The 21251-nt window shown below is 41.2% G+C and overlaps 1 protein-coding gene and 1 pseudogene across 2 annotated transcripts in view; one reads left to right on the top strand and one right to left on the bottom strand.

Annotated features, from left to right (window-relative positions):
* The window catches only part of ARFGEF2 (ARF guanine nucleotide exchange factor 2), a 76634-nt gene that overhangs the window by 10477 nt on the left and 44906 nt on the right, over window positions 1–21251 (top strand). The window contains exons 2-8 of one of the 2 annotated variants that reach the window (XM_087818692.1): window positions 3519–3549; window positions 4199–4322; window positions 12622–12768; window positions 13636–13815; window positions 14169–14401; window positions 18382–18464; window positions 20129–20280. In XM_087818692.1, coding sequence (XP_087674818.1) covers window positions 3519–3549; window positions 4199–4322; window positions 12622–12768; window positions 13636–13815; window positions 14169–14401; window positions 18382–18464; window positions 20129–20280 — 950 coding nt within the window. Of the gene's footprint in view, window positions 1–3518; window positions 3550–4198; window positions 4323–12621; window positions 12769–13635; window positions 13816–14168; window positions 14404–18381; window positions 18465–20128; window positions 20281–21251 lie in introns of both variants that reach the window. The other variant, XM_016197352.2, reaches the window with a different exon arrangement.
* LOC148092663 (cytochrome c oxidase subunit 6C pseudogene) lies at window positions 10311–10580 on the bottom strand (annotated as a pseudogene).

Below are 21251 nucleotides of genomic sequence, written 5' to 3'. Positions count from 1 at the left end.
AGGAGTGGAGAGGATTTTTCATGTTTTTCTTTTAACAAAGAGGGCTTTAGAGAGTGCAGCAAGTCCTAATCCTTGTGGGAATACTTAAGTATAAATTAAGAAAACTAAAGAAAATCTGGACATAACGATTTATGGCCACAGCTTCTTGGTCTTTGTGTAGTAGTAGTCTCTTGCCTGCTCACAGTGGTCAGCCCTGCTCTTCACTTGCTGCTGTTGCTGCAAGCCACTGGCCCTTGTTCATTCTCATTGGAAAACCAGGGTGCACCTTCGCTGTGGTCCTGCCACAGCTGGCTAGGAAAGGGGATTGGGAGACTCCAGAGCCAAGTTGTAAAAGCCTCCACAGGCCATATGGGGCCCACAGAGTAGTACAAACACCAGTGCTTTGTGCCATTCATAGTTTGACTTAGTGATAGCAAAACCAATATTTATATTATTCTGCATTTATAGTTTACAGAGTAATTCTGCATGCTTGAGAGTCAAGGTACCCAAGAGGTCATAAACACGGACTCTGGAGCCCAATTTTCTGCGTTCAAGTCCCTCTCCACCACTTACTATCTTGTAACCTCTCTGGGTCTTATTTTTTCATCTAAAATTTAGTGGGATTTGGTCTTTACCCCTGGCCCTCTGGCTCCTTAGTTGCTCTTTGGCTGAGCAACATCTAATTTGTACAAAACTTAGATTTTTTTTCTTGTTTTTTAAAAATTTATCTTTATTGTTGAAAGTATTACAGATACCCCCTTTTTCCCCCCATTAACCCCTTCTTCCCCACTCCTGCCCCCTCCCCAGGCCTTCACCGCACTATTGTCTGTCCATGGGTTATACATATATGCATATAAATTCTTTGGTTAATCTCTTCACACACACCCCTTCCCTCTGAGATGTTTTATCCTTACAATGCTGGTCATAGTCCTTAAAAGTCACTTTATCCTCTGCAGTTACTTTTTTGCACTCAGTAAAGTACATTCTCTTGGATTCTCCCCATTCCTTAAAGCAAAGGTTGCAAACTGGTAGCTCCAGGGTCAGTGTAGCCTGAAAAACAGTTTTATGTGAGCCGTGTGTGTGTGTGTGTGTATGTATTTTAACACTTGAAGTTGCTTCGAATTGCACTCAGAGCTTTCACTTTAAAATCTGGATCAGAACAACTGGCACTTTTAGGCTCAAGGTCTCTAGAGGTACCAGTCATCTGGAGCAGAGCGCAGCTGTGCCCTTTGTATTGTTGCGTGGGGAGGGGGCCCTCCCTGCTCTTAATGTTCTACACCCACCCACTTCTTTCCCTGAGGTTCCCTACCTGGCCCCCATAAGCCTTTGAGTGTGTAATGCCTGTACTTGATTTTATTACCCTGGGTACCTCAGTAAGTGGCAGTCCTGGTGATTGATTCACAGATTAGTGGGTTGGCAGCAGCGGCATTCCAGAACAGATTATTTTAAAGTTTAGAGGCTAGCAGGGACTCTAGCAAAGGCCTAATTGTTTCAGATACATTTATTGTCTAAACTTAACTTTGACAAGGTAACCATAATTGGAAGGAAACCTTACATTTGCCTTTGGGCAGCTATTCCCCTCTAGCAGTGACAGACAATTTTATTGCCTGGTCGAGCCTTGATGTTATGGGTGTAGATTTCTGAAAGCTGAGAGCTTAGTTACCAGCCTCTTGGGCTGGATTTCCTGGGCCACTCCCATGTCCTGAGGGCCTCAGCTTAGAGGAAGCCAGAACTACTTCCTTAGTGGATTCTTGTGCATGAAGGACAGGAACCATGCCACAGAGCTCTATGACAAACTATCACAGTCCTTATGGTCCATGAACAAAATGCTCAGTATTAGTCATCTGGGTGTTTGGCTCCTGTTTTCTGAATGTAGTAAGAAGACATTGAAAGACTGGCTTGAAGGTTAGAGTTTGCTGCCTCTAGTGAGTCCAGGTATTCCGTTTTCACATCCTAACGTTCAATCTAGAGTAGAGTTTTCCAAGAAAAGGAAATTTGTAACTTCCAGATCTGTATTCTGGGGTTGCTAGGATAGTTAATGTCATCTCCAAACCACTGGCTCTCATGAGATTATGTAAAGAAGGCTATTTTTTTGGAGATTATCTAGATGCATGGCATTCAGGGGAGACCTGCTTCATTGGCCCATGTTGGTGGTACATTGAGCCTAACATGTTAGGAATACAATTGAGTGTGTGTGGGGAATTCTGGGTATTTAGATAGGGTGTTCTGGTGTTTCAGTGGCATAAAACCTATACTTCTGAAAATAAGATTATCTCTTTAACATTGTGATTTCTGAATAGTGACACTTTATTTCTGTAAGTATAACCTCTATGGTAAAGATTAAGTTAATCTTTAAGTTAATTTTAAGTTCATTTTAATAAAAATTATATATGCCTTCGCACAACAGTAAGAACCTACTTAATGCCCTGAACTGTGCACTTGAAAATGTTTGCGATGGTAAATTTTATCTTATGAATATTTATCACAATATTTAAAAACTCATTTGTTGTTTTAAAAAAGAAAGTATGCTTATCATAGAAAATGTGAAAAAAGAGAAAGAAAAAATATCACTACTTAGACAACTTTCAATATTTTATTTGTTTCCAGTTTTCTATGCATGTTTTTACACAGTTGAGGTGTTATTGTATTACCGTACTGTATAGATAACTACCATTTAGCATACATTTTGCAAAACAGAGGAGTAGCTAGAACAAGGACTGTGGAGCCAAAGTGCCTGGGTTCCAATTCTCGTTTCCCAGTTCCTGATAGGTAACAGGAAGCAAGTTACCTAATCTTTCTGTGCCTTGGTTTCCTCATCTAAACTAGTGATTCTCAACAAGGACAGTTTTACCCCAAGGCACACGTGGCAATGTCTGGAGGCATATTTGGTTATCAAGACTGCAGAGGGATGCTACTGACATGGAATGGGTACAGGCCAGAGATGCTGTGAAACATCCTATAGTGCACAGTACAGCTCCACAGTGAATTATCTGTCCCCCAAGTGTCTAGTGTTGAGGTTGAGAAATCCTGCTCTAAGTAAGATGGAAAAAATAGTACCTACCTCATGGAATCATTATGAGGACTAAATAGGTTAAAATATGTAAAGTACTTAGTGCCTGGCATGTAGTAACCGCTATGTGTTAGCTATTAATGTTGTTATAATCATTTTTTAAAAGATATTTTTATTGTTTCTAAAGGGAGAGGAAAGGGAAAGGGAGAGAAAGAGAAACATCGATGTGAGAGAGAAACATTGGTCAGCTGCCTCCTCCACACCCCCTATTGGGGATCGAGCCCACAACCCTGGCATGTGCCCTCACCTGGAATCGAACCAGCTACCTTTTGATACACAGGACAATGCTCAACCAACTGAGCCACACCAACCAGGACGTTACAAGCATTTTTTATCACTTATAGCAGTATTTCTGTACTTTAAAATCTCATAAACATCCTTTTTAATAGTTTATGAGTATCTTTTGGTAAAGTTTCTTTTTATATAAACATTGCATACTCCTAACAGGCCTTTCTTTCTTCTTCACCAGATGAAATTAAAGCAGAAATAGAAAAGCAGAGGTAAGCTGGGGCACTTTCTCCTTGTTGAAATACAATATTAAGGGAGTAGGTAGTGGCTGAGGGAACCCCTTTCTCTCCATATTTTCTTATATTTCTGATCCTTGGGCAGTACACACTCTCCTAACCCAGAGCTGGACACATTGCAGAACTCTGTATGTGTTTGATCCGATGCTAGATTAACAGGTTACTGGTTCAATAAATATGTATTTGGAGGGTCAACTTAATGCTGTTGTACCTTTTCTTGACAGAAGAGGCAAAGCCCTTGTCTGTTGTATGTCATGCTTCCTTAAATAGGAGGACAGCTTGCCTTATTAGTGGCTATTCCTCATATTCATAATAATGAAACCAGTTAGTCACATTTCAAAAATAGAGCTCTGTCCGACATGGCTGATGCCAAGATTGAATTGAGGATGCAGTTGATACAATTTGCTAATCTGAGAGCTTGCTCTCTGCATGTGGCACTTTGGTATTTTGTCCAAATGCATGTATGCGTTAACTTTGAATTGTTTAGCCCCACAGATGCAGTTTACAGGCATTTTTAATTAAATGATTGCAAGTGGGATGGGAAGTTAAAGAGTTAGGTATAGGAAAAGCAAGCTTTTTGTTTTCTCATTTTCCCTCTCCGGCCCTCTCCTGCTTTTTTCCCTAGGCTTGGCGCGGCTGCACCGCCAAAGGCAAACTTCATTGAAGCTGACAAGTATTTCCTTCCATTCGAGCTAGCTTGCCAGTCCAAGTCCCCACGGGTGGTCAGCACATCTCTTGACTGCTTGCAGGTACCATGTTTAAACTTAATTGTGTAAAGGGGGTTCTCTTGCAGACCACACTGGTGAGTTCCCTGCTATTCAGAGTGCTCCCTGGGGTGACAAAAAAAGGAACATTCAACTTACTCTTTATGGAGGTCTCATGAGGGAGGGAAGTGAGAGGGGACTGATTTCCTTAGCTAAAAAAATAATTTGTTTCCCTAGAAATACTATTTTGTTGATCTCTTTTATGTATGTTTTTCTAAATGAAACCTTTAGCATTAGTTGGAATATTTGCTACACATGGGCACATAAGAAATTTTTATTCATCCTCTTCCTTGATGGCATTGAAATTCATAAAATCAAGTAGAGAAATAGATATAATCAAATCTCATTATTTGTAGTAACGCTCTATAAAGTTGTAGTATGGTAAATGGAAACATGGACCCCTTCCCATGCTCCAACTCCCCCTCCCACCCTGTGGGAAGACGATGAAGGTCATCAGTTAAGCAGACTATTAGACCTTGGGAGCCTGGCCAGCTCCTCAGTCAGGAAAACAGCGTTTTTGATCACACACAGGCCCATCCCCTCCCCCTGCATGCCCTGTTTTTCTCTGTTTTCTGTACTCTATAAAACCTTGCCTTGGGAAAGTCCGGGCGGTGGCAAAACAGCAACACCACCCTGCCACCCCGGTGCGGTCCATCCACCAAATGGGACTTAGCGGGTAGCTTCACCAGTCGGCCACCACCGGTGCACATGTAAGTCCTAATAAGCCCATGTCTTTCACAGCCAGTTCTTTGGGTTATTTCTTTGGGAGTCCAAGGACAAATACTCTGAAGTTTTCTGAGACCTCAGCACTTTGCGTAACAGTTGTGAAAACTGATTTAGCGAATTCTCAACCATTGTTCCTAGAGGAAATATAGGGTTAGGTTCCCTTGAGCCTCTGGCCTCAACATGTTCATCAGCTGATCAGTATATAACTGTTCTTTGTGTGTTTTGTTTAAAGATACCTTATTTAACATATTTTATTGGTTCATTAACAGTGAACTCACAGCACACATGCCTGAACAAAACTCATCTAACACATATAATGTCTCCATAAAACACATCGCTGTCTTCTTTCTCTTAGGAACACTAGACAGCACTTTAGCACTACAGTTGGGGACTGTTTTAAGTGGCAAAATTTAAAAGGACAAAAATGGGGAAAACAACACTAAATGGACCATGAAAAAGACACTGCTCACAGTATGAGGGCTGAATCAAGAAGGCAGAGCTTCTCCTTGTTTGACTTTAGCTGGGAACCTGTGCATTAAGTGATTCAAATTTTTCACTGCTTTGTACGTGTCTGCAAATGACTGCAGAAGCACCACAAGTATTGCTTTTGGGCTTACAAATAAATTTTAGTGGGTACATTTACAAATAAAAAATCTGCGAATAATCAGGATCCACTGTATTTAGACCACCAGTAACCTTGTCATAAGTTACCATTTCCTAATGAAGAAGCAAAAGTAGAGAAGTTAGGGTGATTTGTTCAATGACACATAGATAGTGAGAGACAGAAATAGGGCTACAACGTGGATTTCTTAATTCCTGGTCCTGCATCCCTGTTTGGGGAGGGGGGGGCGGGTGGTTTATTTTAAAGTTATATAGGTTTCAGGTATACAGTTCTATAATACATCATCTGTATATTGTATTATGTGTTCACCACCCTGTATTTTTTTTTAACTCCTGAGGTTTCTGGTTACCTCAAAGAACATTTATTCTTAACCCCAGTGGGCAGCCTACATTAATGAAAAGAGCTTGATACATTTTTTAAAATTGATTGAAGAGATCCACATTTATTGGCACTTTCTAGAGCAGGAGTAGTGAATAGGTTCTATATTGTCATTGTTTCAAAGCTGTGTTGAAAAGATATATGAAGCCTCATCGGGGTTTCTTTAGAAAGTGCCATGATTGATTGGTTATGTCTGCTGAGGCACAGGGCTGCCAAGTGGTGGTAGGTATGCCACACTTTTGTCATCTCTAGTCTAATATTTACTCTAATAATCTCTTTTCTTTGATATATAGCTATTTGAAAATTGATGGCAGTTTCTTCACAGAAGCAACTCTTCCAAATGAAAAGTCGTTTGCTCATTCAGTATTCTCTACAGATTGTCCTGTGTATATATGAGCCAAGAATTCTTAAATGGCAGGCTCAAGTCCTACTTCTATCCTAAAATATTTGTTGCTGTGGAAGAAGTTTGGCATACGTTTAATTTTAGTTGTTTTCTCCTTATGTTTAGGTTTAGTTTTGAAGCTGGTGCTGAGCCCTAGCCAGTTTGGCTCAGTGGTTAGAGCATCGGCCCATGTACTGAAGGGTCCTAGATTCAATTCCAGCCAAGGGCATGTACCTCCGTTGCAGGCTCAGTCCCCGGCCCTGGTCAGTGCATGAGTGGGAGGCAACCAATTGATGTGTCTCTCTCACATCGATATTTCTCTTTCTATCTCTCTCCCCCTTCCACTCTCTCTGAAAGGCAATGGAAAAAATATCCCCGGGTGAGGATAAAAAAAAAAAAAATGAAGCTGGTGCTGATAGTTAACATTATTGGTACACTAAGTACAATGGCTAACATGTATTGAGTGCTCAACCCATGCAGGTACCTGTGCAAAGTGCATTATTCTCATCCTCCATTTTAATCTTCTCACAAACTCTCTGAGATATTTGCTCTTATCCTTATTTTAGAATCAAGGAAACTGAGGCTTGAAGAATAAAATGGCAGGCTCCACCAAATTCCCCTGGCCCGGAAGTGATGGAATTGGATGGGTGTCTTGGATTTCCTTACCTTACATCTGTGTTCTTAACCAGGGGTACTTAAACTATAGCCATGAGCCAAATCTGGACTGCCACTTGCTTTTGTAAATAAAGTTTTATTGGAACACAGCCTTCTTAATCTGTTTGGGCTAATATAACAAATACCACAGATAGGGTGGCTTGAACAAGAGACATTTATTTCCCACAGTCCTGGAGGCAGGAGAGTCCAAAATCAAGGTACCAGCTGATTCAGCTCCTGATGAGAGCCCTCTTCCTGGTTTGTAGATAGTCAAATTCTCATTGTGTCCTCACCTGGCAGAGAGAGCTCACTAGTTCTGTGGTGTTTCTAACCCCATTTTGAGGACCCCACCCTCCTGACCTCATCTAAACCTAATCACACCTGAAGGCCCCCACCTCTGAATCCATCACATTGAGGTTAGGGCTTCAACATAGGAATTGTGGGGGGCACAAACATTCAGTCCATAGGAACAGCCATGCCCATTCACTTATGTATTATCTGTGGCTGCTTTCCCGCTACTATGGCTGAGTTGAGTAGGTGGAATGGAGACCATATAACCTGCAAAGCCTAAATATTTAGTATGTAGTACTTTACAGAAAAAGGTTGCTAACCCCCACTCTTAACTATAATCCTGTAGTTCTGGCCACTTTAATTAAACATATGGTGTGTTTTCCTAGAAATAGTCTGTTTCTGGAATTCTGTGTATGTGTATGATTTCTAATGAAAACATCGATGTCCTTCTTTGACTTGAGTTTAAAATGTAGGAGTATAGTGCCTGTCTTGAGGTTTATGATATATGGTTAGCTCTCTTTTTAGAATGGAAGTTCTCTGTAATTTAGTAGGTACTCCTGTGTCATCCTTTTTATGACATAGAAAGTGCCCGAGTGCTCCCAGGAATACTAAATGAAAATTTAATTTCCTCTTGGTAGTTGTCCTTGCAAAGCCTGTTTGACTGGCTTTTCCCTGTATGGGTGAGGTAACTTCTGTCTTGGAAATAGGAACCCAGCGTCTAGGGGTAAAGGTTGGTTTTGGCAGGATTGGAACCAGCTGCAGACACATCCACATTTTGCCCTGGGCATTTAAAGCCATCTTCTTTGAGCTTGGAGAGGTGATTGGGTGATAAAGGTGTTTCTGGGTTTGCCTGAGCACAGTTAGCTCAGTGTTCCCTCTCCCCATTGGAAGAAGCCTTCCCCTCTGCTTACTTCTAGTGATAAAGAACTCTGTATCCCTTTCCTTCAGCAGCTGGTCTGCCACACACTTCCCCAGGGCCAGGACTGGGGAAGGAGCATTAGGGTTTAATCTTGTTTAAGCTAATGAGTGATCTCCAAGTTTCTCCGGGCACATATCAGTAACAACATGTTTTAAAGAATATCCTACTAATATAGTCATATTTCTTCAATGGTAAAATTATATATATATGTACTACTACTAAATTATATATATTATAAAACAATAAGAATAGAACTTTTAAAAGGATAAGATAAAAAATAGGTAGAAAAAAAGTTCTAATATTTTCTTTCTATACCCCAGTGAAGGCTGTAGGAAACCACTGGTCTGAGCTGTCCTGTTCATACCACAAGCATTATCTTTTAACTCTTATTTCTAGGAAACTTTGGATTTTTTAATGCACATTTGTAATTATATAAGTTGTTCATGACTACATTCTGTGGACTACATTCTTTGGTAAAATATTTTTAGAACTTGACAGATAAGGCTGAAATCCCTTGGACCACTAGGCCCAAACCCAATTGCCTGTTTAGGTATATAATTTTCTTTCTTTTTTCTTTTTTTACATAAATGGTACCATTTGTACAATTTTTTTCTGCAGCTTTTTATATTCAGCAGAATATAAGATCTAGTTATATTGCTATAGGCAAATATAGGACAATCCTTTTGACTGATATGTGATATATTAATGCCACTATTTTATCTCTTCCCCTATAGAGGGCATTAACTTGGGGTTACAATGAACACCCCTATGCATGCAGCCTCATTGGACACATGTATCAGTGAGCCAGCTGCCCAAAGGCCTCCCTCCTCTGTCTCTCTCTCCCCATCTCACTGCATCAAGGAAGAAGGCAAGAACTACTTCTCTCTGTCTCTTTCACTACCCCTCACCCCCATCCTGCCAAAGTCCAAGCCACCAGCATCTCCGTCCTGGACAGCTAAGGTGGCCTCCTCACTGGTCCCCTGCTTCCACTCCTGCTGCTCTGCAGCCTAGTCTCCACACAGGAACCAGGGGAAGCCTTTAGAAATTGTCACATTGTGTTAATCTTTTGCTTAAACCTTCCAGTAGCTTCTCACCTCACTCACTGTGCAAAGCACAGGGACCTTGCCAAGCACACTCATACCACTGAACCTCAGATATGTTTCCAGGCTGTTTTCTGTGCATTTACAAAAATTCTTATACACACACATAATTTTTATTTTCAAAAATGAGATAATGCTGTGCATTATCACTATAACTTGCTTTTTTTAAAGATGTCTACAAATCACACAGGGCGCTGTGGTTCCCAGTTGGGACTTTGACTTTGGTCTGTCCCCACCATCCCCAGGAGAATATAAACCCTGTGAGAAAAAGGACTGTCTTACTGCTGTACCTCCAGTACCCAAAACAATATCTGGCTCAAAGAAGGGTGAGAAACCCACAGAACACAGGAACTCTGCTTTCTTCTGGCCCTTTCTCTGCACAGACAAGGGAGTAAAATCATACTTAAAACCCATTTCAATTTGAAGGGTCATGTACCTTTTTTTTATTATTATTATTTTAAATATATCTTTATTGATTTCAGAGAGAGGAAAGGAGAGGGAGAGAGAGATAGAAACATCAATGATGAGAGAGTCATTGATCAGCTGCCTCCTGTACACCTCTGACTGTGGATCGAGCCCGCAACCTGGGCATGTGCCCTGACCGGGAATCAAACCCCAATCTCCTGGATCCCAGGTCGACGCTCAACCACTGAGCCAGGCCTGGCCAGGAGAGTCATGTGCCTTTTAAGGAGCCTGTAGAGGGGTGAATACTTCCAATCTTTTTTGTATTTGAACTAAGCATCAGTAATTCACTTCCATCTTTTCTTTGCAGCATCAGTGTTGGGTTTTATGGGGCCTACTTTTATTTAAAAAAATTTTTATTGTCCATAGTATTTGTTATTTATTGGGAGAAACTATTCCTTAGTCCCAATATTCATGTTTCACTGTTTAGGGACACAGGTCAGTGACAAACTTCCATGGAATTCAACCCAAAGAAATTCTTTACATTCCAAAATCGGTTTGCACTCTGAAAGATACCAGCATTCCTCTTCTCCTCAAAATCTTTCATGTAATCATAATTTTTGTAGAAATCTGCATATGCCTTCTTTCTTGGTTCAGCCACAGCAAACTTACAGAAAGCTGCAACATCCAAGGGTACAATGACTACTCCAACAATATGAAATCACAGATGCTTGGCCAGAAGGCCACACATCTGAGGTTTCATCAAAGCACTGGAAGGTGTGGTGGTTATATTCTCAACACCATCATCCTTCCTGGTTGGGCCTACTTTTCAACATTCACATTTTAGAAGCTCATAGACCATCCCATTCATAACCCAGTGCTCAAAACGGACTTGAGACCATTAGGAGTAAGGAGTAAGCAGTGTCCAAACCCAGAGCTCATTTAGCAGGTTGCCAGCATTGGCCTCTTGGGAAGCCTGCATATGCTGCAGCTGTAAGAGGGGATGAGATAAAAAGGGCATCTTGACTTGTTCTTCAAAAACATATTTCAGTCCCCTACCCTTTCCCCTACTCAACTGTATTCTGGAGCTTTCTGGGGTTGGACTTGATCAGCTGAGTGTGCAGGCCTTTCTCCTGTTCATTCAGTCACTCAGTCCAGCAGTATCATGTTTCTACCCACAGATACTCTCTCTTAATCTGTTTTTCTTCTGCTTATGGAATGTGGCACTTTCATAGCTAATGATGGGGAAAAGCGATTGGGAAATGGCATCAGGCCTCTGAAGGGTGGTGGATCTTCCTGGGTGGTGATGGCTGCACTGTACATAACCTTAGACACTTATGTCACTTTGTGCACGGGGAGGCAAAAATGTGACAAGCCAGAAACCAAAAAGGATAAGGAACAGAACAGCATTTTTAGAGTCTTGACTAAGTCCCTGGAAGCAGATGATGCTTTAGAATTCATGTATCCCAGAGGGCTTGTGTCAAATGAGTGGTTCTTTTATCTGGTCAGTCTTAAAAAAGCCTGGATAGCTTGGAGAAAAACACTGATTCTTGCCCAGCCAGGCGAGGCTCAGCGGTTGAGCATCGACCTATGATCCAGGACATCGCAGTTCGATTCCCAGTCAGGGCACATGCATGGGTTGTGGGCTCGATCCCCAGTCAAGGGTGTGCAGGAGGCAGCTGATCAGTGACGACTCTCTTATCATTGATGTTTCAACTCTCTCTTGCCCTCTCCCTTCCTCTCTCTGAAATCAATAAAGATGTATTTAAAACAAAACAAAACACTGATTCCTGGGCTGCACCCCAGAAGTTATGGTTTAGTAGGTCTAGGTTGAGGTCCTATATTTTTAATGAGCTCTCTCAGGTGATTCTGAATCTCAGCCAGGCTTGGAAATCATCTGCCCCTTGACCTTTGCGTTCCCTTCTAGCTCTGATTCTCCGTAGTGAAATCCAGGTCATCAGTGAGGTGATAGGCAGGTTGCCTCTGAAAGGTGGCCCCTGTCCAAGCTGACCTGTCACCTGATTATGAGGGTGTGGCCCAGGCAGCCACTCATCTCTTCAATCACATGGGTAACATGCACTGTTTGATAATGTAGGTGCGGAATTAGTGTTTCTGCTTTAATTTTTGGAATGGAAAATATACTGATGTGATTCAACATTCAGAAAGAATGAAAGAGTGTGCTGTAAAGTATCTTAGTACCGCCCCTGTCCACAGCTGCTTAGTTCCTTTCTCAAGCAAAACATGTTATCATTAGTTTTTTATGTATTTTTTCATTTAAAGGAAAAATATATGTTTTTTTTAACAGCTTGAGATATAATTTACATGTATATGATTCACCTATTTAAAGCGTACAATTCGGTGATTTTTATGTATTGACAGAGTTGTGCAACCATCACCACAGTCTGATTTTAGACCATCTTTGTCACCTCAGAAAGAAACCCTTTGCTCATCAGCAGTCGTCACCTGTTTCTCTAAAATGCCGCCTCCCCCCCAGCTCCAGGCAGCTACTGACTACTTCCAACTCTATTATGTATAGTTTTAATCCCTCAGTTTTTCACACGAGTGTTTGTGTACTAGGGACTGTTCTGCTCCTTGCCTCTTCCATCAGGTACTATTTCACCATATTGGGGTTCTCCTGCCATGGGGGCACAGAACCAAAGCTGCACTCTGAAGGTGGCTGTGCCCACCATGGGCCTGGGGCGCAGAGGGATGTGTGGGAACTGGAAGTTAAAGGCCATGCTTGTCATTCACAGGGGGCAGCCTCAGTCCCTGCCAGACAGAAACATCTCATCTTTGTTATTTCTGTTTAGAAACTCATCGCATATGGGCACATCACAGGCAACGCCCCAGACAGTGGAGCTCCAGGGAAGCGGCTGATTGACAGGATCGTTGAAACCATTTGCAGTTGTTTTCAGGGCCCTCAGACCGATGAAGGAGTCCAGTTACAAATAATTAAGGTATTTCCGTGTGTTTGCCTGGTCTGGATTTTAAACTAGAAACTGGTCCCCAGTAGTAATTTGGATTTCTGATTTACCATGTGTTAGTTGTCTCAGGTGGTGCTGAGCTGGAACAGAAAAATGTAAGCATTTATTAGTGTGGAATGAGACAAGAAGAGTGGAACCAGGTGTGTTTTCAGAGTAAACAGTTCCACTAATAACAATGTAAATTGCTTGTGAATTAAATTGGCTTGAAGTCCTCTGGTTCTGCTCCTTGAATTTCTGGATTCCCGGTCTGCCATTTCTCAGCAGGTTCTTGTTGATACTTTTATCACGTTTGCCCCTGTCCTCTTGTCCCCCTATTCCATTTCCCTGTCCCATTTATCCTGCCAGGAATGGTTTGGCATGGGTCTTTTGGACAGCAGGATCAGGATGGGTATGGCCAGCATTCTGCATCTTAAGTCCTGGGTGCATTAGCTTTGTGAAGAATGGCTAGTTGCACCTTTCCTAAAGCTCCTTGAAACTGACCCCACATCAAAACGTGTATTTCGTGGTGAATCTAGGTGAGATCAAGTTGGAGCATTTTCCCTCCTAAGAGAAGTGTTTATATTTTTGGTTTTTTGAAAAGTAAGCTAATAGAAAGCCCACTTCAGCACAACTTAATTACTTTAAATAACTTGGACTTTATGGAGTTAATTGTTTTTAAACTCAGAGAGATAATAAGTCATCTCTTGGTACTAAGCACCCAGTTTAGTTTGCAGAGCCATTCTTTTAAAAATTTGTCAAACCAAAAAAAACAAAGCCAAACCTAGTGGGAAAGTTTGGCTGTGGGAGACTGGGAGCGAGCTGGGTGTTTGTGAAGGTGATGATTTTGGATTTTTGTTTTAGGCTCTTCTGACTGCAGTAACATCCCCGCACATTGAAATTCACGAGGGCACTATTCTACAGACTGTTAGGACATGTTACAATATCTATTTGGCCAGCAAAAATCTCATCAATCAAACCACTGCCAAGGCTACCCTTACGCAGATGCTGAATGTCATTTTCACCCGCATGGAAAACCAAGTGGTGAGTGAGAGCCATCAGCTGCCGGGGCGGGACATCATCCCATGCTGTGAACTGTTTTGTGTGTGGCCTCAGTACCTGGCGAAGATTCACTAGCATTTTGAGTTTATCCCTTCTTCCTCTGAACTCTCTACACTCTGTTTTTGCTCTTGCTATAATAAGCAAGAGAGAGAATCTAGCACGTGCTTTGAAATCTGCATTCAGAACTTGCTTTGAGTTTGTCCAAGGGATTACTTGCTTCCTTGTTAAAATTTTATCCTTCTCTTTGGAAATTTTTTAAGCAACAGAGTGGTGTAGTTTCTGTTCCTTATCAAAATTCAGGGACCATTTAGATTGAATCCCGTGTTGCCTTCTAGTTTCAGGAGGTCAGAGAATTGGAAAAACCAGTCCAGTCGAAACCCCAGTCCCCTGTGATCCAAGCTGCAGCAGGGTCCCCAAAGTTCAGTCATTTGAAGCAGAACCAGACACACAGCAAACCATCAACTCCTGAAAAGACAGATTTAACCAACGGCGAACATGCCAGAAGTGGTTCTGGAAAAGCAAGCTCAGAGAACGGAGATGCTCCCAGAGAAAGAGGCTCATCACTATCAGGTATGCCCCATGTGCTGTCCCTTTCCAGCTCTGAGAGGGACAAGAGTCTGGTAGCATCTGCAGGAAACCTCTAGTAGCAGCTCATCTATTTCTGGGCCTTCCCCTTGACTTTTCCTTCGCGTTCCTCTCATGAAACACAGCCATCAAGACATGATGGGTAATGCCTATTGTCAGCTGTGTAGTGTTCTCTCAGTAGTTCCTGTAATGTATCTAGCTGCTACTACTTTTTTTTTTAAATCCTCACCTGAGGATGTGTTTTCATTGATCCAAGAGAGAAAAAAACAGGAGAGGGAAAGAGAAATATCGATGTGAGAGAGATACATTGATCAGTTGCCTTCCGTGTGCACTTGGTTTTTTATTCTATGAGAATATTACCTGTTTTGTTGGCTTTTTTAAATGAAAGAGCTATTCCCCACCTGTCTATAATCTTAAAGTAAATAATGTATTAGGCATGAAATCGTGGATTGGGTTTCACAAGATTATTTCTGAATGTTTGCATCTCTCCTTGGGCAGTTAGTACAAACCAGATCCAAATTTTTTTTTTCCCCCAGGAATGTACCTTCCCAAGTGATTCTGTCAAATCTTTAGCTAGTAGTTCTACATGAAATATCTGACTCATCTTTATAATTGCTCTCATGTTTTCTTCTGTCACATTATTAGTGGTGATTTCTGTCAGTAGTGTATTCCCTCCTAGGCCGTACAGATTGGAGTAGCTTTTGTTCCTCTAATTCACCAGAGTGCTTGGCATACCTAGGAACAGGCCAAGTGTCATTGCTGTAATGTTGTGCTGTATCAGTTCACTCAGGGAAAGGACAAAAGAGAAACTGGCCACTAAAAATTGTGTGTATCTCAGGGTGAGCACAGAGGTGCCGTCTACTCAGTCCTGCTGTCATGTGTCTTAGGGAAGGTGCTTAGAAACTCCTTGCCCACCCTCTGTATCTGTTGTCATCTTTGCCTTCTGAAATCTCAGGGCAAGAACCAGGTTTTTACTGTAACTGTTATTAGGCTGTGGTCAATCAATCAATATTAATATTTAAACACACTGTAGTAAGCATAGCTGTGCAGATATAAAAGCAAGTCTCTCTGAGTTGCATGAAATTGCTTCCACTACAGTCCATTTTCTACACAGCAGCCAAAGTGATCTCTTAAAAGCATGCATTACATCATGACCCTCCTCTGCTTAAACCCATTGGTAATTTCCCATTCTGTCCCATTCAGAGTGGAACCTATGTCCACCCTGCCCATGTGGTTTCCAAGGCCCTGCGTGACTTGGAAGCCCACTTCTCTGCCCACTTCTCTGTCCCCTTCTTACACCTCTTCCCTCCCTCATTTACTACACATTGTGCAGGTGGTATTTCTGATTCCTGAAAGTCCCACACTTGCTCTTGGTGCCTTTGTACTTCCTGTCCCTTCCTTGCCCACCTTTATCCTCAGGTCTCTCAGTTCAAACAGATCATGCTCTCTGAAGCCCCCTATCACATCTGTCCCCTCATCCTCTTTTTGTTATACCACTTATCACTACTTGAAGTTAGTTAATGTTTACTTGTGCCCAGTCTAAGACCTATGCTGCCTGTTTACAACTATATTTCCAATACCTGGAAAGGTGCGTAACACATATGGTAAACACTCAGTAAACACTGTTTTGAATAAATGGAGAGGAGGGGCTTGATTTCCAGAATATAGTTTTGCAGAAACACAGTAACTTAAAATTCTGCAAGTATGATTTGTAGTTAGTATATTGCTGTGGATTTGGTTGCCAGTACTTGGCGCACCCCATGAGGCTTCTCCCAAGAACGTAGGGATCAGATTGCTACGAGGACCAAACTGCAAACTTGCAAATAGTAGGTCAAAGTGGAGGTGTGCCATTGCCCATAAAAAGAGCAAAATGGCTTCAGTTCTCGCGATGTGGCTCTAAAGAAAAAATGAGTCCTTCAGAGGAAGGGACTGAGAAGCCTTGGAAGCAAGGAGGAAGGACAACCTGAGAGGCAGGTGGCAGATACAGTGTCCTGGGCTGGAGTTCAGGCTGCCTAGGCCCAGTGAGAGGTGCCTCTGTGATAAAGACCACACATCCAGCCCTCCTATGGTTCCATCCTGTAGTTATAGCTATCACATAGCCACCCCTAGCTTGCCAGGCACTGTGCTCACTACATTGGCACTCCACATGCATTTTCCTGTTCAACTGGGAACCCTCCCCATGGCCTTCCTGGGATAATTTGCCTCCCAAGAAATTTGTGTTGGTGGAGATAATTCACCCACAAACCTGAGCACCTCTTTACCTTTTCCAATTGTCAGTCTTATCTACCTGTCCAAGAAGTGGATCAAATGGCTCTTTGTAAACTCACAAAATGAGATTTTTTTGAGCTAAGACTTGCTTGCTTATGTGAATTTTGGGGCATGGCTAACTGCCTTCCCCAGGGGACCTCACCCCATTTGTCCATTCACACCTCTCCTGATTGCCCAGCTATGCTTATGAGTTTCCTAAAATACAACTTGATTGAGATATAGCATATACTGTAAGTTCACCCATTTAAAATAATTGAATTCTTGTTAATATGTTCACAGAGTTGTGCAGCAATCACCACAGTTAATTTTGGAACATTTCATCACACCCATTAGCAGTCACTTCCCATTTTCTTTTAAGTTCATTGTTAAAATTCTGACATTTTAACTCCCAACATTGGACATTAGCATTTACATACCTAATACGTAGCTATTGTACGTTCACAGTTACCTGTGTATTTACCGATGGTTCACTTTTAAACAAGCCACTGTTAAGTGCTGTGGGACAGCGAAACTTTATCCTCCCCCAGCCAACAGGGAGGCTCTCATCAGACGGCCTAGGTTCAGGTCATGACTGCCGCTTGGTAGCTCCGTGACCTTGGGCAGATTTAACCTCTCGGAGCCTTAGTTTCCTCATCTGTAAAATGAGAATACAGCTAATACCTATCTTACAGGTTTCTGAGAATTAAGTGAGAGCAGTGTCTGGCACTTAGGACTATATAAGTGTTTGCTATTACTGTCTTTCAAAAAAGTTTCAGCTTAAACAATGAATTAATTTTAAAGAAAAATAGGTATTTCAGCTGGTAATCTGATGTGAAGGTGGTGGGAAGAGTATTGTGGGATAAAGTGAGCCTGTTTTCCATGTTAAATAAATAAATGGTTGTGGTGGGTTAAGTGCTCAGTGGGAATAAAAACACTTTGTGCTGTTCTCCAAGACCCTGTGGACCAAGCATGATGGAACTCATAAAAATAGTGGCTGATTGAAAATCCTCATTAAGAAAATTTAAAGAGTTATTTTGGGGGTTTTTATTTAATATGATGGCCTTTTGGTCATTGTGATGTTTATAATGTTTACTTCTAGAAGTCTAGTCGAGGGTTGTTTAGTAGTTCTCCCAGACCTAGTTTTTTACAAAAACAAATGGTACTGAACCTCTTCCACTAAAACAGTTAACATGTTACAGAATATTTGCATTTAAAATTTAGTAAATCCTCAACTAGCACATTAGAAGTCTCATGCTAAGTTCTAGGTTTACATTGTGGGAAAACTGAGGCAGGAGAAGGCAGTCACTTACCAAGGCTTTGTGTTCCTGAGATGAAGACACAAGAGAAAACATTCTCTTTTGCTCTGTCAGGAACCATAGTTGGATAAAATCCAGCTCCGGCCTCCAACTTGGGGGTGAAGAAGGGGACTCTTGGACTTAGAGCTCTAACTGTAACTTAGGAAGTAAGAGTGTATAAGTTAGAGGGGTGTTAGTGTTCCATGAAAGGAAACTCAAAATCATAGTCAAATGTTGCCTGGGACTTTCCAGATTTCATGGGACTTGTCTTCTGTTGACACAATCAGATCTGGCCTTGGCGGGTACTTATTTGCACCCTTTGTCTTCTGAAATGTGACCCTAGGGAACATGGACAAAATCTCCTTTTCCTTCCTATTTTCCCTGGAAATGCCCACATGTATGTGTTTGTGTTTGTGTATTTGGGGGTGTGTTTAGGGACTGATGATGGAGCCCAGGAGGTGGTGAAGGAGATCTTAGAAGATGTGGTCACATCTGCTGTTAAAGGTAAGAACCAAGAACCCAGCCTTTCCTTCTACCCCATTCCTCCAAAAAAGTCCTTAGTCAGATATTTTAGTGGTAGAGTGCCCCGCCCCCAGTGAACCCATGGAAACTGAGTCTGCCCATGTCTGCTCATCTTTCATATGGAATTCAAAAATTACTTGTTTTTAGTGGTTGATTTTATTCTCGTTTGGGTTGGGTTCAAGAAGCACAGTCTGACCATGTTAGGGTTGAGTGCTCCACCTGGAGACCCAGAGGACCACTCCCTTATACATCCAGTTTTTCCAGGAGTGGGCTGTGAGCCCTGAGGTGGTGTCCATTGCTGCTGAATTTTCATGGCTAGTCATTGACGTGTTGAGCGGGTATCAGATGCACATGGAAACTTGTTCTTTTGTTAGATTTCATTCATAACTCCCTCAGTTTTATGATGCGGTTTCAGTGGAATTAAACTTTTATAGCTCAGAACAACTATTGGATGATTTTTTTTCTTTTGTTTTTGCCTAAAATCTCAGGTCAAAGGCTGTATGTTGAACACTCAGTTCTAGTGTCAGTAGACCATTAGTGGGTCAAGAAATCAATAGTTTAGTGGGTTGCAGTCAGCATTTTTTAAATGAAAGAGAATAGAATGAAAATAGAATACAAACTGAATGCATTGCATGTGGCCTGTTAAGCACTGTTTCATGAAACATGCATTTCAATTATTTATGTGCACATGTGTACTAGGTCATGATTTTTTAAATGTATTTCTTACTGAAGTTCATAGTCAAAAGAAATTGGACCTACTGCTCTAAGCCCTATCCTTTTGTTAATTTAGGGTGCCACTGAGCTGTATACATAGATTTCATTATTTAACTCTTTAGAAATGTCTTTAAAATGGAGTAATTTTATTTCACACCCTTAGATTATTTTCTGGAGCCAATACAAGAAGTCCTCACATAATGAACATTTGTCTGTCTTGTTCACTACTGTATCCCCCAGTCCCTAGCACAGAGCCTGGCAAATAATAGGCACTTGATAATATTTGTTTAATGAATATATGTTTTGTAAAACCTCTATGGAGAATCGTGCTTATTAAGTTGTTTGATGTCACATATATATGTAAAGATTCACATGGTAAATTCCTCATGAAGTTCACCTGTTCTGCTAATCATCAGATATGCTTTCTTTTGTTAAATGATGAATCTATTTAGTTCTTTCTCTTTCTATTTTTTACATGGCTGCCGGGAAGCTCGGGTCTGCATTTTCTTTTTTTCTTTAACTGAAGTTTTCTTTCATAACTGTCAAACCCGTTCATTTATATGGCTCTTTTTCTCTAACCTCGATATTAATAGCCTTTAAAAAAAATCTGCACTTGTCATGTTTAGCTATTTCTAATCTTTTGGGGAAGGGGACAGGGTGGGCAGGGCTACTGTATCACACAATTCTGGAGGCACCATTGACATGGACTACAGTATGAACCAAGCCCCCTGGTGGTGAGCTGTAGATAACAGACAAATGGAAAACCTACACACCACTTTGGCCAAGCCTTTTTCAGTACTTATGCTATTCATGGGGTAATGGTATAGGGAAAGAGAAAAAAAGCAGTACCTGGAAGGTTACATCTTCTTGATGTCAGGCTGCCTTTCAGTATAAGACTCATTTGGCAATGATTTTTGCACTTGTGTTTGAAGAAGCAGCGCAAAAGCATGGTCTGACAGAATCGGAGAGGGCCCTCAGTGAACTGGAGGGCCAGGACTGTGCTGTCCCATCAGCAGTGGATGAAAACTCACAGACCAATGGGATAGCGGATGACAGGCAGTCCTTGTCATCAGCGGATAACCTGGTATGTTGATGATTCTCTTATACAGATTCATTTCGATTTTCACCTTTTTAGAAGATGCAGAATTGAGTCTCTGCCGGAAGAAGCGAGTGAAAATCAGCAAGCCCTATTCAGTTACTGATCAGAGTCCTAGCCTGATATTCTTTGTGTTAGTAGGTTCCATTTTTGGAATGCGTTAATTAATGTTGATAGTATACAACATTGTTATTAAAGCCTGTTAATTCAGGTTTTTAACACTTAACATTTCCTGCCCTTTTTCTTCTCTCTCAAAGTAGTATGCATTCATTTTAGGAAAATAAGAAAATGTAGAGAAGGAAAAAACAGGGAAATAAAAGTCATCCATAACGCCATAACTCAAAGATAATCCTTGTTAACATTTTATTTATATCCTTCTTAATTTTCCTCCCGCTCACATATATTTTTCACTTAAATGGAATAACAATATACATGCTGTTTTGTAATCTATTTTTTAAACTTAATGTATATTATGAACATTTTTTCAGGCCCATAGATATGTCCAGCACAATTTTTTAAAAATAGTTTTATTCTCTTGAAAATGTTATACAGTACATAAACATTTAAAATAGGAAGTAATATAACATTAACATCTCACGTGAACTCTCTACCTTCACCAGTGTTTCTCAAACTTTTTTCATTATCACCCCTTTAAGGAGTCTTTTTACATATTTCTTTTTCTTGTTCACTGCCCACCCTTCATGAAATTTTAAAGCTACTGATAAAGTAGATATCTGTCTATGTACTGTATGTGTACCTGTGTTTTATACATAAAAAGAATTTTTCACCCCCCAAGAACCGATTTTTTGCCTTTGTCTTAGTCTGTTCAACCTACTATAACAGAATACCATAGACTGGGTGGTTTATAAGCAACAGAAATTTATTTCTCATAGTTCTGGAGGCTGGGAATTCCAAGATCAAGACTCCAACAGTTTTGGTATCTGGTGAGGGTCTGCTTC

This window comes from Miniopterus natalensis, chromosome 7, assembly GCF_054644295.1.
Source record: "Miniopterus natalensis isolate mMinNat1 chromosome 7, mMinNat1.hap1, whole genome shotgun sequence".
Lineage (NCBI taxonomy): Eukaryota > Metazoa > Chordata > Mammalia > Chiroptera > Miniopteridae > Miniopterus > Miniopterus natalensis.
The sequence above is the reverse complement of the archived record's forward strand: the minus strand, read 5'-3'. Positions and strand labels throughout refer to the sequence as shown.